Below are 18,632 nucleotides of genomic sequence, written 5' to 3' on the forward strand. Positions count from 1 at the left end.
AGAAGATTGCAGCAATGGAGCAAGAGAGGGGGCTTTCCACCCAGAAGATTGCAGCAATGCAGTAAAGGAAGGGGCATTCAACTCTGCAGATTTCTGATTGTGGGCAAGTACCATTTCCAGGATTGTCGGTGTTATCCTCTTGCATAAAACAAAATCATGGGTGGTTCTGCTTTAGAGAACGATCCAATAAAAAGATCACTCAATGAGGGTGTGAGAGAATGACACATAACAGAGCAATATATGAACACTGCGTGAACGAGCAATGCAATCTGATACAATGCCTAGAAGAGATTGTTCAGACTGAGCAGCTGAAAACTTTAGTATTCAGTATACGCACACTGTATGTGAAAATACACAATTTCCTCATAAAACAGATCTAATCTTTTAGAACTGCAGCACTACCCAATAAACCAAAACAACTGCTTGACAAAGCATGTGCACATTCTAAGGGCTGCAGATGTGGATCTTACAAAAGTGTGCAACACACATGTAAAATCATTAAAGGAAGATATAGTTCAATTCATTGGATCATAGCCAAAGCTTTTCTCAGCGTGCCTGTTTAAATTATTTACATGGCTATATAAAATAATCTAAAACAGAGGCAAACTTTTATTCTGTGCTACTGTGTTGAGTATTTGAAGGGAAAGGTTCATGACTGGTAACATAACTTTGCCGAATCCCAAGCACAGAGGTTCATTACAAAGGTAGGTATTGTTTTCAGATTATCATTGGTGTCTTAGCATTAGAACTTTTGGACACCACCCAATTCTCAGTACAAATAGCTCTGTAACTTGTCAGAATTTCCTTTCCCTCCTGTGGCCAGAGAACTAAACGCTATCATAACAGAAACCAGCTTCTCTGCAAAACAACAGATTTAAAAAGACTGATACAGAGAGAAGAACACCACTCAAATAACTTTAAAGTGAACCCATTGCCAGAGTATGCACACCAAAGTAGTTCCACACAGTGAACAAGCCGTAAAAGCCATTTAAAATAAGCCTCCATTCACATCTGTAGCCGAGACATGTGAACAAGGCTTGTGGCGAAACGCGTCTATTGTGTCATGACAAGTATAAAAAGGACACGCAAAGACCACAGATGATATATTCAGGGTGCCGGCTCTTCAAGTTTGCCCGTTTGGATGCAAGGAGGACATCCTGGGGCTCAGAGCACATGGATTTTGTGTGTGCCAAAGATACCAATTATCGGCTATCCGGATAGCGCAGTTCAGATCGGTGTTACTTTGTGTTGTCAAAACTCTACAACTGACACACAAATCTCACAGAATTAGATCTTGGAAGCCTTCCATCTTTCAAGCATAGAATGCGAGAGGCCATGGTAGCCTTGTTTTAAAGTTTTATTACTGCTGGTTATTAATGTGCAAATTGTTTAGGTTGACTATATTTTTATTACAAAGTTTCAAGAAATACAAAAGATGAATGGAAAGAAATATGTCAATTGTTTAAGGTGCATAGTGTAGGCACAGGCCAACTTTAACACCACAATATGTTTCAGTGGAAGTTGGCTTCTGATTCAATTGCAGGCATTCAGCAGATCTCTGCAGGCTCCAGCGGAAAGATCTACCTTCATTGCCATTACAATGTCAAGCCCAGAGGGATGGATAGACACCTACCAGAAAAAAACGTTTCATTAGCTGCTGAAATGCCATGCAAGCCAAAGCGGTTATATCAATAACACTTCTTTCTGTGGCTGCATTGCAATTCTGGGCCCTTAAGCTCACCAATTTACATTAAAGTATACCTGAAGGCAAAACTTTATTTTTTTATTTTTTTGGAGTGGAGAGGGATTAGAACACCCATTACGTTTTCATTGCCGTCTGTGCCCCCCATTAAGGAGATATACCCTCTCTTTTCGTACCGTTTACCATTATCATTGAAAGGGAAATGTAAAGGGGTGGGAAAAAAAGTAAGAGAGGGGAAATCTTCCAATGGGGACATTAGTTCTTGTGTTCTTGTGACTGGGAGGGGGGGGGGGCAAGGAATTATATTTGCAGAGATTTCCTCTCACTTCCTGTTTGGCTATGAGACAGGAAGTGGAGAAACCTCCCCAACGGGACAGAGATGGGAAAAAATACCAGTTACACTTACGGTAGCTGTTTTTCTGTAAGTCTTACAGGACGGCACCTTGAGGAGTAGACTGGCTCCAGACAGGAAACACAATCAGAAAGAGGTTTAAAAGCCCCGCCCCTCCCCGTGCACCTCAGTTAGTGATAAAGTAACCACCATTAGAGCACGGGAACCAGTATATAAAAATACAAACCATATAAATTCCTCAGGGTGGGAAATAGGCCTGCCGTCCTGTAAGACTTACAGAAAAACAGCTACCGTAAGTGTAACTGGTATTTTCTCAAGTCGTCTTCCAGGACGGCACCTTGAGAGATAAGCAAGTAACCCTCAGGCCTACCTTAGGGCGGGACAACTGCCTGCAGGATTCTTCTGCCAAACGTCAAGTCTTGGGGTGACAGAAGTTCCACTCGGTAGTGTTTGAGAAAGGTGTTCTGGCTTGACCACGTTGCTGATCTACAGATTTGTTCCACTGAAACTCCTGCTCTCTCTGCCCAGGAGGTTGCTATAGATCTCGTGGAATGTGCCTTGACTTTAAGGCTGGCAAAACAGTACCTAATGTATGCTAATGAAATTGCCTGTCTTATCCACCTAGATATAGAGGCTCTAGATGCTTGGCAACCCTTTTTCTGTCCTGAAAAATTAATTAGCAAGTGAGATGAGCGTCTGAACTCGCTCACCCTTTCCAAATAACTTAACAAACAGCATCTTACATCCAAACAATGGAAGGTCTTTTCCCTTTCATTCTGTGGATTTGCGCAAAATGAAGGAAGAATAATTTCTTGTGACCTATGAAATTTCGTAGCCCCATTAGGTAGGTACAGGGGATCCTGACTTAGGACTACCCTGTCTTCAAAAAGACGAAAATAAGGCTCTTTGATTGAGAGCGCTTGCATGTCTCCTATTCTTTTGGCCGTAGTAATAGCCAGAAGAAAGGAGAATTGAAATGTCAACAGCCTAACCGGAATGCTGTCTATCGGTTCAAAAGGAGGTTTGGATAAATGGTCTAGTACCAAGGTGAGGTCCCAGGGGGGAACCCTGGAGATTTGAATAGGGGATAACCTATCCCTAGCCGACAGGAACCTCTTGATCAGCGGATCCAGGGTCAGCCTCTTGTCTAAAAAGTAGGACAAGGCGGTTACTTGTACTCTTAAGGTTCTTGTGGCTAGTCCTAGATCAACTCCTTCCTGAAGAAATTCCAGGATGACAGATATTTCAGGTAGTGGGGCTTGCCTTGCTGCACACCAGCGCGAAAAAAACCCCCAGGTCTTAGCATAGATTTTTCTAGTGACCTCCTTATGACTAGCCAAAAGGGTATTTATTACCTTCTCCGAACATCCTCTCCGCTGCAGGTTCCACCTCTCAAGTACCAGGCCGTCAGACTGAAAAAGTCTGGCTCTGGGTGAAAGATCGGTCCCTGCCGCAGAAGGTCCACTCGGACCGGGAGAGGAAGGGGGGGGGGGGGAGAACTGACCAACGTTCTAACATTGGGAACCAAGCTCTTTTGGGCCACCGGGGAGCGATCAGGATCAGCTTCCCTCGTGAGCGACTCAGCTTCTGTAGGACCCTTGGGATCAGACTGAGGGGAGGGAAGGCATAGGCCAGATGAAATGTCCAGGCCTGGGCCAACGAGTCCACACCCTCCGATCCCTGATCCCGGGAGAGGGAGAAGAATCTTTCTACCTTCCTGTTCGCGAAGAGGTCTATTTCTGGGTTACCGAAACCATGTCAAACCCAGTCGAAGACTTCTCGATTTAATTCCCACTCCCCCTGGAGGATGGGTTGGCGGCTTAGAAAGTCCGCTTCTAGGTTTAGGACTCCCCTGATGTGGATTGCTGAAAGGGAGAGGACTCTTTGTTCTGCCCAACCCAGAATTTCTAAGGACAGCCTTAGGAGGGAACGGGACCTGGTGCCTCCCTGGTGATTTATGAACGCCACCGTGGTTGCGTTGTCGGAGAGAATCTGTATTTCTTGGTTCATGACGCTCTCCTCGAACGCCTCCAAGGCCTTCCCGACCGCTAATAATTCGCGGAAGTTGGAAGAGGACCTGCTTTGTTGTCGATCCCAGGACCCCTGGGCCTGGAGACCCGACATGTGGGCTCCCCACCCCCAGGAGCTGGCATCCGTGGTTATCCTGAGAGGATTTGTCTGGTTCCATGGGAGGCCTTCCTCCAAATTCTGAGGAATGAGCCACCACCCCAGTGTACATTTTACAGACTCCGGGATGCTGACCCTGGAGTCTAGGGATGAGTCCTTCCCGTCCCAGGAGGAGAGCAGGAAGGCCTGCAGGGCTCTGTAATGAAGCTGGGCCCATGGGACCGCTGGGATGCATGAGGTCATCAGTCCCAGTAACCTCATGATCTGCCTGAGGGAAATTTCTATTGAACCCATGACGGACCTGACCACTGACCCGAGTCTCTGGATCTTGTCCTCGGGAAGAACCAGCTTTTTCTCTACGGAATCTATCAGGAACCCCAGGTACATTTTCCTCTGTTCTGGGAGGAGAGAAGATTTTTCTCTGTTTACAATCCATCCCAAAGATTCTAGAGTAGTCAGGACGGTGGTCAGATCCGAGAGAAGAAGCTCTCGGCTGGGGTTGAAAAGCAGTAGGTCGTCCAGGTAGGGGACAAGGGAGATCCCTTTCAGGTGTAGAAAGGCGACCACCTCTGCCAGGACTTTTGTGAAAACTCTTGGGCTGGAGGCCAGACCAAAGGGGAGTGCGGTGAACTGCCAGTGCTGAATCCCCTGAGGGGAGGCAATGGCAAATCGGAGGAACCTCTGATGGTCCCCGAAGATTGGGACATGGAGGTAGGCGTCCCTCAGGTCTATGGTTATCATAAAGACTCCTAACAACAGTCCCTTGAGACTGTAAATGTTTTCCATGCGGAACTTCTTGTAGAGGAGAAAGGTATTTAAAGGTCTTAAATTTATGATCAATCGAAACTTCCCCGAAGGTTTGGGCACCATGAAAATATGCGAGTACACCCCCTGACCCTGTTGTCCTGGCGGAACTGGGACTATGACTCCCTGCTGAGCTAGATCTGTCACATTTCCCAGAAGGGCAGCTGCCTTGAGGGGATCTTGGGGTAGATGAGTGAGGAGAAATATTGGGGGGGGGGGGGGGAGTTGGCAGAATTCCAATCTGTAACCTTCCCTCACTATTTGCAAAATGTGTGGACTCCGCATTATACTCTCCCAGGCTGGAAAAAATTGGGAGAGTCTTCCCCCGACTCTTAAGTCACTTGGAGTCCTTACCTGCGGGTTTGGGATCGGGGAAAAGGATACCCCCTTTTGGCTTATCCTTTCCCGCGATCCATCGCTTATTAAAGGCCGATCTTCGGTCAGAAGGTCGGTTTTTATTCTGGGGGCCTCGAAAAAATCTTCTCCTGTTAGGTCTAGGTTTCGGGGGGAACCGTTTCCCCTTTTCTGAGGCCCTTGTTAGAGCTTGATCTAGTCCTGCCCCAAAGAGAAGAGTGCCTTCAAAGGGCAGGGCACATAGACGGGTCTTGGAGGCAAGATCACCTTCCCACGTCTTGAGCCATACCGCCCTTCTGGCGGCGTTGACGAGAGCACCCGTCTTAGCAGAGGATCGGACTGTTTCAATCGATGCATCTGCTAGATAGGCTACCGCGCTGCTTATGACTGTAAGAGAATCTCTAATTTCTTTAAACTTGGAGGTCTGAGGTACATGCTCCAGAAGTCTGGTCAACCAGGTATCTGCATTCCTAGCGATGCAGGAAGAGGCCAAAGCGGGTCCAAGGGCGGCCGCATTAGCCTCCCAGGCCCTGCGAAGGGAGGTGTCTGCCCGCCTGTCTAAGGAATCCTTTAAGTTCCCTGCATCCTCAAACGAGAGGTCAGACTGCCTGGAGAGTTGGGCTAGGGATGCATCTAATTTAGGAATTTAAAAAAATGTATTTTCCAATTCCTCCTTAAAGGGACAGCGCCTCTTCCAGGTCTTGTACCTTAGCAGTTTCTTTTCAGGCTCAGCCCATTCCCTCAGAACTATATCTTTATGCGACTGATGGACTGGGATAACCTTTGGCTGGGGTTTAGCTAGACCCTGGTACATTCTGTCCTGAGCCGACACCAGCTCTGCTGGCTGCTGGATCCCCTCAGAGGCATAGACAGCAGACAGCAGACCCCCCATGTCATCTGCAGAAAAAATGTATTTGCCTGATCTGGCATCCTCATCCTCAGTATGACTATCAATCACCCCATCTTCTGGAGCCTCTGAATCCTCGGTGTCGGATAGAAGAGACTCCCTAGCCCTGGAAACTCGTGGCCCTGGGGTGGATGAGCTCTCTTGAGAAGAGGGGCCGGCTGCTAGGGGCTCAGGATCCCTATTTTTTAAGGTGTCCTTAAATTCTTTTAATGTGGAAAGCATTTGGGACTGGACAGTTAGGAATTCTTTCATGATAAGGGAAGTTTCCTTTCCCGCAAGCTTTTGTATGCATTTGGCACAAAGAAGTTTGGAGTAATCTGCAGCCAGCTTAACGCTACAGTTACCACACCTCTTGGTTTTGGAAGTGTGTTTTAAGGAGAGATTAGCAGCTTCCCCCTGGGCAGAAACCTCCTCCCCTGTAAGAGGAGAGAAAAATATATCACAGTCCATACAAGTGTGTGAGGAGGGGGGAAGGAGAGGACCCAGTCCAATATGCCCCCCTGACATTCTGAGGCAGACTCACCCTTGGTGGTGTCCTCGGCAGCGGTTGCTGACGAACGATCCTCGCGCTCCATAGCGAAGTCGTACAGGCGCCACTCTCCTCCTTGCTGCAGTGTAAACAGCGAGGAGCCGACGCCGCTGGCGGCCGCCATTTTGGTGAAGACCGGAAGCGGAAACTCGTCATCACCGCGCGCCGCCTGTGACGCGGCGTCGACTGCTGGCTCCATTCGAAAATGTCCCCGGGAGGACAGCACACCGGAGCCCACGCTGAGGAAGCCCTCACACCCGCCCAGCAGGTAAGGGGTCCTGGAGGAGAGGGAACATGGCCAAATAGGAGTACTGGGATAGCCACTATCCCAGGGATTCCTACAGAAAGGAAGGAAGGAAGGGAGGGGGGGTATTATTTTGCAATTCTTCCTCCCCCCCCCCCTATCACACGGGGAAAACCCCCCGGGACGGGCATTACACCCTTAGCTGAAGCAAGGACGGCCTCCCAGGACCCACTGCTCAGTACCCGGAGGGGGACCACCAGCCCCAGGCTTTAGGTCTTACAAGAAAATAATAAACCGTTTCGCTGGGGGAAACACAATCAATAACTGAGGTGCACGGGGAGGGGCGGGGCTTTTAAACCTCTTTCTGATTGTGTTTCCTGTCAGGTGGAGCCAGTCTACTCTCAAGGTGCCGTCCTGGAAGACGACTTGAGAAAATAAAGTTTTGCTTTAAGTGACCAGTTACACTTATGTGTAATGGCAACATATCTGCTCTATGCGTGGTGCTTTGTGGGTCCATTCATTGTGAATGGCAAACCAATACATTGCACAGCATGATGCACCACAATGTGCACGCTTTGCATTGTGGTGTAATGCAATGGTAATAAAGGTAAGGTATGTTTTTGATTAGTTGTGAATATATATATATATATATATATATATATATATATATATATATATATATATATATATATATATATATATATATATATATATATATATATATATATATATATATATATATATATATATATATATATATATATACATACATACATATATATACATACATACATACACACACACACACACACATATACACACACACACATATACACACACACACACACACACACACATACAGGCAGGCCGTTCATAATAAATAGACTGTCTTAATGCAACATGCATGCATCAATATACTACAAAAGTGGGAATACAGCCTAAAGTAAACCTTACTGGGAAAAATAAATTGATAAAAAAGTCTTTATAATCTACACGTCCCACTTCCCTGTAAGTAATATGTATTATCTGTGTCTTACTGCAAAAAGGGTTTTCAAGGGTATTCATCAAAATGAAAAATTACCTCCATGTTCTCTCTGATTTTATAGAATGCGTGTAAATTTTATGCCTGGTTGGTACATAGACTTCTGGGTGCCTTAGGATACATTGACAGAGATGCCCTTAGAGGCATGGAAGATGTCCCCTGAATACAGCCTCAATAGAGAATGCAAAGACTGTACTGGCAACTCATTATTTTAACTTAAAACAGTTACAATGATGCAAGATCCTATTTGCAGTAAAAACACACATATATATATATACATACATACATACATACATACATACATACATACATACATACACACACACACACACACACACACAAACAAAAAAGTGTGAATAAAATCACATACATGGAAGTGTCTGTAAATACTGTAGAAACAACCACGAGGAGCAGTCCTGAAAGCCTACCCACAAACACCAGCAAAATATTTTGCATGCTCCAATAGTCACAAAACCACCCCATGTGGCAATACTAGAGAGGAGAACTTTGAGGTTCAGAGTGGAAGGGTGCGTGCGCCATCACTACCAGGTGTCTGCATTTGGATATCAAATGTTTAAGGGTGTTCCTCAGAGATGCATTTTAGCACTTATATTTTTACATTTGTCTTTAGGGTGTCAGGATGTATGTGACTTTTTTTTACCCTACGTGCTAGCATGCCCTACTTATTTCTACATCAGTTGTTGAGCAAAGTGATGCTTACACAGAGTGAAGGAAGGCAAAAAGAGGATAGACCTGGAATAGAAGTCAATTTTATATGCCATGTATACGATGTTGGCATATAAAGAAAAGCTGTCGTTTTAAATAAACAGCAGTACATTAGATATCCTCTCTAAAAAGCTTGTGTACTATACCAAATAAAGAAAAGCCTTTGCTCAATTACAGATTAAAGGGTTTGTAAAGGATTTTTTTTTTAGCTAAATAGCTTCCTTTACCTTAATGCAGTGCCGTTTTCATGTCCTCATTGTTAGTTTTGCTCTCAAGGTGCTGTGATTCTTCTCTGATCTCCACACTTCCTGGTTTTCCTGATAACCACAGTACTGGGAGCTTTCTCTCTGTGGTCACTAATCAAGGAGGTGCGATTACTGTGTGTCTAAAACCCCTCAGCACCAATCAGTTTCGTGTTCCAAACCATCACTGCCCTGTATTGGCTCTGTACAGCAGAGAGGCAGGAAATAACATGCAAAAACTAAACTAGAAACTACAGGTACATTATTATGATTGATATTTATCTATTTTTAATCGTTTTTAAAAGGAATCATTTAACTATTATGTCTCTATACCCTGTAAACAGTCATTTCAGCATAAACATTTACAACTCCTTTAAGGGCTAATCTAGGAATAACAAAAGATAGGAGATGCAACTTTAAAACTGGCAATGAAAAAAAAATGATTATATTCTGTCTGTAAACGGCTATGGGATTTGGTGTCCTCAGTCTGCCTGGAAAAGGAAAGTGTGAAGCACAGATCAGCCAACACCCACCATAGGCTGTAGTCAGCAGCTTCATTAACCTAGGCAGTACACCATCCTACGTGCCATGTATGGAGCTATATGCAGCTCTGATCATATCAGGATGAAATATCAGCTCACATGTCTACTGGAGCATACAGGCAAACAGAATATTCCCCACCTTCCACAAAACTCCAATCATTTTTCAGCAAGGATTAACCCAACACAAACCAAGCAGCTTTACATCAGGGAATCCCATACAGTTTTCAGGTTTAATTGCTTTTTCCGTTTTCCTCTTCATTGCTGCTTTCCAACATCACACAGCTAATAATGTACAATATTTAGCCCTGGTAATCAGTTCTGAATGAGGGCACACTACTAGACCTGCTAAAAGCATCACACATAACTAAATGCTCCAGTAACCAAAAGACCCTCCAACCAAAACAAAACGTGGCCATTAGCCTTCTTTCACAGCATAAATAATACAATGTTAATTATCTGTTAATTAGTTCAGCTTAGGTTATAATGTCCCTTTAAAAGAGAAACATGGGCAAATATTGTGAACATTTCAAATCGTTGGAACGAAAACAGGATAAAAAGCTGTGAAAAAAAAATGGAATATAAAAAGAAAAATGCAAAGGAAATGCAATAGCACAAAAAATGTAATGTGACTTTTAAAAGTTCAGTTATGGTGACTGTCACTAAAATCAAATGGGTCCAAATAGCTATCCCTGCAAAAGAGAATAGAATATACCTCTCTCCCCCCCCCCACAGCTGTTTTCACCACTGAACTAAATGTTGTTTATTTCACTGCAGAGGGGCATTCTGTGGTGCAGGCAGCAGACGTGCATCTACCATTAGCATTTGGAAGGTCAGCTTCTTAGCTGAAGAGTCACCACTTGGGTACAACTAACCTTGGGTTCAATCAACACGTTGGATTTTCGCAAGCAAATATAGCTGCTAGCAATAATCCTGGTGTTCTCCCGACAGGGACAGCTCCCTTTCCTTGCTGGATCCACGGGAGGGATCCTCCATCAACACTGCCTGTGCTTACGGAAAAATGGGGTAGGAATGCACCAATGCCGATATCACAAGTGCTCGTGAAAATGCTCCAATACATTACAATGCAATTTGCATTAAAACAAAATGAATGGGCACAAATTTAACTGCAAAAAATTAAAAATGGCATGCGATTTGAACAGGCATGCGGTACAGTTCCTGTCCGATTTGCATGCGATTTCCCCCACTGCTCCTTAGTGTGTGCATGTATAAAATGCAAATCCTGCCTAGGTGTCCTGGTTCCACCAATGATAGAAAAATCACGGGTGCTGGAGGTGCTCACAGGGCTGGCGGAGATGCAAGAGTCCACCCCCAAGCTGACATCACTTCTGTCCTATACCCACAGGGTCCTGGAACACACACACACACACACACATACATACATACATACATACATATATATATATACACACACACACACACACACACACACATACACACATATATACATACACATATACACATACATACGCGGTGGCGGTATTCTTAGCTCATTTATTTTGTATTGATGCCAACTGCACCGCAAACCGGTACTCGTATCGGCAAGTACTTTACTAAAAGTATCGGTACTTGTCCCTTAAAAAATTATATCAGTGCAACCCTAAAATCAAGCGATATTCTGGGTTGCAAAGTGACAGAAGGGTTGATTTACCAAATCTGGTGCAGCTTTGCATAGAAACCAATCAGCTTCCAGTTTTTTTTTATTTTTTTTATTTTGTCAAAGCTTAAGAGGGGTTGTAAAGGAAAACATTTTTTTTTCATAATAAGCATCCTTTACCTGCAGACATTCCTCTTTTCACTTCCTCATTGTTCGTTTTTGCTCAGAAGTTGCTCTATTTCTTCTCTGTTCTGTTCACTTCCTGCTTGTCTGATTTTACTGACCACTGTGACGGGAGGCTTTACTGCGGTGGTCAGTAATGTGCTCACCCCCTCCTGGGAACTACATCTGTGCGCCAGGACGCTCTCTACATGTTAGAGACTTCAAGGAGGTGTGAATTACTGGGCGTGCCGCAATGCATACTGGGAAATGTAGTTCTTACATGAATGAGCGATGCAAACCAGGAAGTGAACGAGAGAACATAAACTAGAACGCCGGGGGTGATCTAGATGAAGGAATTTAATAGGCATTTTTCTAATTTTTTAACAGAATCATTACACTATTCTGTCTACCTTGCAGACATTAATTTTAGGCAACATATTTTTCCCTTTACAACTCCTTTAATTGAACAAGCCATTAGAAGCAGATTGCCTAACATGCACAGCTGCTCCAGAACTTACACTCCCCAGTTTTAGTCATGTCCCTTTTCCACAAACGGTCTGATCAGGTCCACCTGTCCATTTTTCAAGCGAAACCAATTGAAACCTCCATTCTCCTCTTTGCAGCGGCAGGTGTAAAATGGACATGTGTTTGTTTACACCTACCTACATCCAATCTGATCTGCTTGAAAAACTGACCACACCAAGCAGAACACACTGGTCAGTTCTCTAGCTATGCTGGGAACTCAGCCTGCTCTCGTCCAATGATCAGACTTGTTCTGACACGCACCCCCTTGCACAGCCTTTTACTAGGAAGATCGGTGTGCTTTTCCTGCCCCAGCTCTTATGCAGCGGAGAACAGAGAATGTGATCGCTTATAAAAAAGGGAAAAGCGTAAATTTGAAATCCTGTTTTATATATCTATACACAAATGTTGTGCCTTTTATTTATGGGTGGGTGATATACAAATCATATCATATCACTTTAACTGCATGATAAAAAGTCAGAAAGCCCAAAACCAATCCTTCAGCTATGGGTGGATGCTGGTGGCTTGATTTTCCCATTGGCTTACCTTTCCTACAAGGCTCACCCAGCAAAACCTTTCCATGGGAACACCCGTTCTGCTTTCCTATGCAGCAGTGTCTTTATAATCACTGCTTTTACTCAAATGTAATATGTAGGAAAACAATTCCACATGGAGACATTTCCCTAATGGCTGCAGCATTTAGATAGCGGTACGCCTGGGGTGATTTCGCCTCTAGAGTCCTGGAGAGATCCAATAGTAGTTCGACCAGCTGACCAAACCCTGATCAATTTTACATGAATGGACTCCTAGCAATCCTCCTGTTAAGAATCACTTCCTTTTGGCTTACTGACATTCTGACACACCTAGCCATGCTCCCTATTTATTCTCCGTGAACAGCAGAGCTCACCACCACAGAATTAATACAATCCCCATTCATAAAAAATGTCCAAGACAACAAAAATATATCACAGCACTCTAGTAGACATGTGACAGTTGTATCCAACACACATATACACATTTAGATCAGCAACATTGCTAGACTGGCCCAAGTGAAATACGGTCATTTATAAACGCCAAGAGCTGAATACTGCTCACACGAGATACTTTACATGAGAACATACATATGTTTTTTTAAAGGAAATACGCAAAGAAGTTGGCAGGACGCAACAGTCACAAATCATATCGCACAGTCTTTTCAATGCACATGCAAGTCTAAATGAGCTTATTCCACCATATGTGGTATTTCATCAATTGCCTTGCAGAACACTACCATGCAGAGTAAAATGGGATTTACACCGAGAATAATGAATTATCAAAATGCTTTCATATGAAAAACTCATCTTAGTTACGGCAATGTGTAATAAGGCACCATACTTACCAGTGATGAATGTGTGAAGCCAGAATCTTCTCTTGATAAGCTCTGTACTGTATAGTCGATGGCATTATTTTCTCCTTGCTGTTTGCAGATATAAGCACAATTCCTCTCTAGAACTGTGCAAATGCTTTTGAAAAGGATGACACTAGTGGTGCAACCCATTCCCAGCCTTTTCCAGTGTACATCTCTAGCATCCCTGGCTCCATTTGCAGCGTGCCTTCCCCTCACTTACTCTGACAGCCTTCATCTGCATCCCTTCTCATGAGATGCCTATTCTACGCACAGCGAGGATTTCTCACGCATTGACTAAGCGCAGCACCAATGAAGGATGGAGGAAGCAGAAAAAAAAAAAAAATCTCAGGCACCACAAAATTATAAAAACATTTGAATTAAAAAAAAAAAAGATGACAAAAGCTTGCTAATACATATGATGAATTCCCTCTGTTCTTCTTAAAACTGCCTTGGGCAATTCCAGAGATCATGAAAAAAAAAAGAAGGATGCAGTTTACTGCTGCTGCAAGGCACAGAGGATGGGGAAGCAGCTAACAGACGCGCTTCTCTCCCAGAAAGCCTTGCGACGGAGCACACGCAAAGGCTTCTCCTGACCCAAATTTACCATTTGATGTTTAATACTTCATTATGGATTTTAACAGGAGAGAGACAAACAGCTTGCTAGGGGACAGGGAAAAATGCAGTCATCACGGTCACTATGGCAACACAATATGCCTTAAAGGGCGACCATAGGAATGACGTGCCTGCTCTGGAAAGGGTTTTCTGACAGCAAGTCACTTGGGAGCATCAGACTGACAGAAGCAATCTTGCTTTAGTTCTGCTTCTTTCAGCCTGTGAGAAGACAAGCCAGAAAATTCCATCGGCCCAAAAGTCACCCCTGATTAAGTATTGCCATGCAAAGTGTAGTATGGCTCAGTGACTGTGCAGTTCTGGGGAAAGCAAACTTCAAATGTATCAGGGCTACAAACAGTTGACTTTATTTCCATCAAATTATATAGAATATTGGATTGATGCAAAAAAAAAAAAAAAAAAAATTCTATGATATCCATTAAATGTAAATATCAGCTTCGGAGAACCTGTAATGAGCCATTCTATATGCCAGAGTATGATTTGGGGCTTCTTGTCCTGTTCTTTCTAGGCAGGGAATGTTCCCACAACAGTTTTCCAGCATCCTGGCTCTGTTATACAACTGCCCGATTTCCTCACCAAGAACAGAGCCGTTTCAATGCCAGAATGTGCATAGGCACATTGGCCATCAGTAATTAGCTCAGAGGCATCGTTAGTGCTCATGAATGAGTGGGACCCTTAAAAGATTCAGATATTTGTTAACAAATTCAGGCCCAGGCTAGTTCTGACACTTTGTTTCTACATGTAAAAATTATTATCTGCTAGAAAATTACATAGAACCCCCAAACATTATATATGTTTTTTTAGCAGAGACCCTAGAGAATATTATGGCGGTCATTGCAACATTTTATCTTGCACGGTATTTGCGCAGCAATTTTTCAAATGTGTTTTTTTGGGGAAAGAACAGTTTAATGCTTTAAAAAAAACAATGTGAAAGATGAAGTTACGCCGAGTAAATAGATACCCAACATGTCACCCTTCAAAATTGCACACGCTCGTGGAAAGACGCCAAACTTTGGTACCTAAAAATCCCCATAGGCAACACTTTAACACTGGTTACATGTTAAGTTACAGAGGGCTAAAATTATTGCTCTCGCTCTAACGTTTGCGGTGATACCTCACGTGTGGTTGAACACTGTTTTCATATGTGGGCGGGACTTGCGTATGCGTTCGCTTCTGCATGCAAGCACACAGGGATAGGGGCACTTTAAAAAAAAAAAAATTGTAATAGGAATATGGCATGACAGGACCTCTTTACAGTGAGATATGGGGTCAATAAGACCCACATCTCACCACTAGGCATAACTGCTGTGTCTCAGCCAATCAGGAGAAAGAATCCCAGACAGCGAGACACTTGTGGACATCACTGGACAGAGATGGGGTTCCGGTAAGTATTAGGGGAGCTGAGGGAGGCTGCTGCACACAGAAGGCTTTTTAACTAAAAGCGGTTCTCCACCCTAAAGTGGAGTCCCGCTGATCGGAACCCTCCCCCCCTCCGGTGTCACATTTGACACCTTTCAGGGGGGAGGGGGGTGCAGATACCTGTCTAAAGACAGGTATTTGCACCCACTTCCGGCCACACGCTACGGGCAAAAGACGGGTTTTTCTGACTTCCCGTCTGTCGCCCGTTGTGTGCTGGGAACACTCGGCTCCCAGCACACAGCGTGTGAGCCAATCGGCGGGCGCAGCGCGACTCGCGCATGCGCCGTAGGGAACCGGGCAGTGAAGCCGCAGCGCTTCACTTCCTGGTTCCCTCAGCGTGGATGGCGGGGGGAGCAGCAGAGAGACGAGCGATCGCTCGTGCTCTGCTGCGATCAGCGCTGGACTCCAGGACAGGTAAGTGTCCTAATATTAAAAGTCAGCAGCTGCAGTATTTGTAGCTGCTGGCTTTTAATATCTTTTCCCCATGGCACATCCGCTTTAATGCAAGATATAAAGCCTTCTGCCTTTACAATGAGATGCATTATTTATTATCATTTTAAGTTTTCATAATGCAAAATGCTTCAACACATGAACTCATTCCACAATAGAGATAGTCAGGGAAAAAAAATGGCCCGACTGACCTTACCCATTACGGGAGTCCTCGGAGACTGTCACAATAGAAGCTGTGGCAAGGACTTGACCTGGAGAAAGATCTGTGGCTAACAATGTACAGCGCTTTGTAAGGCACCGCAATGCAGAGCCAGTGCCCGAAGGTCATATGCCAGGCTAGCCTCACCACGTCCAAAAGGTTCACTAACTGCCTAAGTCTTCACAGACTGGGTCACACCAGAGGCTGCGCTTCGGCTCTGGAACCCAGTAGCACGCTAACCAACACAGTAACAGAGATCTGAAAGCACCACAGTTGGTCGCATTTGAGACCAGCCAAAGAAGTTGAAGATATACAGATATATCCAGTATATGGAGTATCTTCACCAAAAATAAAAAATAAATATCTCTATATAACCAACTAGAAGCTCCCCCTAGACCAGGGGTAGGCAATATCGGCCCTCCAGCTGTTTTGAAACTACAAATCCCATAATGCCTCTGCCGCTAGGAGTCATGCCTGTGATTGTCAGTCTTGCAACGTCTCATGGGACTTGTAGTTTCAAAACAGCTGAAAGGCCAAGGTTGCCTACCCCTGCTCTAGAGCCTCTAGACATGAAATGGAGCCTTTAAAATAGCCAACACAATTATTTAGTGTAAAACTAAGCCTTACCAGGTACACCCTACAGTAAAGGATGTGTACCACAAATTCAAATACACTTTTTTTGTCCTAAAAAAAACACATTCTTAAAGTGGAGTTCACCCAAAAATGGAACTTCCACTGTCCAGATTGCCCCCCCCCCCCTCCGGTGTCACATTTAGCACTTTTCAGGGGGGAGGGAATGCGTAACGCGACTCACGCATGCGCAGTAGGGAACCAAGGCTGTGAAGCCGCAAGGCTTCACTTCCCGATTCCTTTACTAGCAATGCCGGTGCACCCAGAGTTGAGGGGATGGATTGGCTTCGGATAAAGACATGGCGGGCGCCCTGGACAGGTAAGTGTTCCTCTTTTAAATGTCAGCAGCTGCAGCATTTGTAGCTGCTGACTTAAATTTTTTTTTTTTTAGACGGAACTCCGCTTTTATATATATATACACATACACACATATATATATATATATATATACATATACATATATACATATACACACACACACACACACACACACACACTGTATATTATATATATATATATATATATATATATATATATATATATATATATATATATATTTTTTTTGGACACAGCCACAATTTTCACACTCTTGGCTCTGTAGGTCACCAGAATAAAATTAAAGGAAACAATCCAAATAAATTTGAAGTGCAAACTTTCAGCTTTAACTGCAGCCGTCGTCAGTTGTTTGAGGGTCTTTCTGACATTAGTTTTGCCTTCAGCGAGTGAAATGCATGCCCAATTGGGTTGAGATCAGGTGATTGACTTGGCCATTGCAGAATATTCCACTTACTTTCCTTCAAAATCTCCTGGGTTGCTTTTGCAGTGTGTTTTGAATTATTACCCATCTGTACTGTGAAGCGCCGTCCAATCACCATTTGGCTGAATATGGGCTGACAGTACATCTCTAAACACTGCAGAATTCATCCGGCTGATTCTGTCACATCAATAAACACCAGTGCCACTGGAAGCCATGCATGCCCATGCCATCACACTGCCTCCACCATGTTTTACAGATGACGTTGTGTGCTTTGGATCATGAGCTGTTCCAAGTCTTCAACACTTTTTACTTCCTGTCAATCCGGTACAGATTAATCTTCGTTTCATCCATCCAAATAATGCTTTTTCAGAACTGGTCTGGCTTATTTAGAGGTTTATTTGGCAAAGTCTAATCTGGCTTTTCTATTCTTCAGGCTTATGAATGGTTTGCACCTTGTGGTGAACCCTCTGAAATTGCGCTTGTGAAGTCTTCTCTTTATTGTAAACCTTGACAATGATACGCCCACCCCCTGGAGAGTGTCCTTCACCTGGATGTTTTAAATGTTTTTTCTTTACCATAGAGAGGATCCTGCGATCAGCCACCACTGTTGTCTTCCGTGGATGTCCAGGCCTACGGAAGTCTAACTTTCTTTTGTACAGAGGAGGGGTTTGGACCCCTTATCACTGCTGTCTATACAGTGATAGAAAAGTTGTAACTTTTCCCCTTTATAATAAACAGTGCCAAAACAAGGTCATCCAGCACCCAGGGCAAAGATGCCATACTGCACCCCCTCCCCGTGCTTAGGGTCAGAGCACCCTCATCCCTGCGACTCATTGCACCAGCTCCTCCGGCCCACCAATTGTCCCGGCCTTGACAACAAGTGCTATAACTCATCACTGTAGCCCTGCTCCAATGATCACAGAGGAAGTAAGAAGGTAATAGATAACTGTGCTGAAGGCTATATGCCATCTTTTTCAGGATTAGGAAGCTGTACAAACTTATACAAACAAGTGACAAAAGAGTGTAAAGATTTGCCACCTTGTAGTGCTTTCAGAGAGCTTGATAATCAGACTGAACTGTCAGAGAATGTTCGTTTTCCTTTAAGGACTAAAGTGGCCTTCGCTTTAAGTATATTTTTTACATTAAGTGCCTCAATGTTAAGAAGGTGTAACTATCACCGGTACCCATTACTTTTCACCAAGATCATAGTCCTTCCCCTGCCAATTATGTTGCCGTTTTTTTTCTCCAGAAGTCAGCACCTTCTTTGTTCAGGCATTGTCCAAAAATCAG

General features: G+C 44.1%; 1 protein-coding gene across 12 annotated transcripts in view; it reads right to left on the bottom strand.

Moving 5' to 3' along the window:
• The window catches only part of DOCK9 (dedicator of cytokinesis 9), a 365,118-nt gene that overhangs the window by 281,115 nt on the left and 65,371 nt on the right, over window positions 1-18,632 (bottom strand). For 3 of the 12 annotated variants that reach the window (XM_040336140.1, XM_040336135.1, XM_040336134.1), the window contains exon 1: window positions 13,249-13,754. The exons of 4 other annotated variants lie outside the window; for them this stretch is intronic. In XM_040336140.1, coding sequence (XP_040192074.1) covers window positions 13,249-13,407 — 159 coding nt within the window. In that variant the 5' untranslated portion in view covers window positions 13,408-13,754. Of the gene's footprint in view, window positions 1-13,248; window positions 13,757-18,632 lie in introns of those variants that run through there. 5 more of the 12 variants (XM_040336143.1, XM_040336144.1, XM_040336142.1 and 2 more) reach the window with 4 other exon arrangements.

The sequence above is a fragment of the Rana temporaria genome, chromosome 2 (genome assembly GCF_905171775.1).
Source record: "Rana temporaria chromosome 2, aRanTem1.1, whole genome shotgun sequence".
Lineage (NCBI taxonomy): Eukaryota > Metazoa > Chordata > Amphibia > Anura > Ranidae > Rana > Rana temporaria.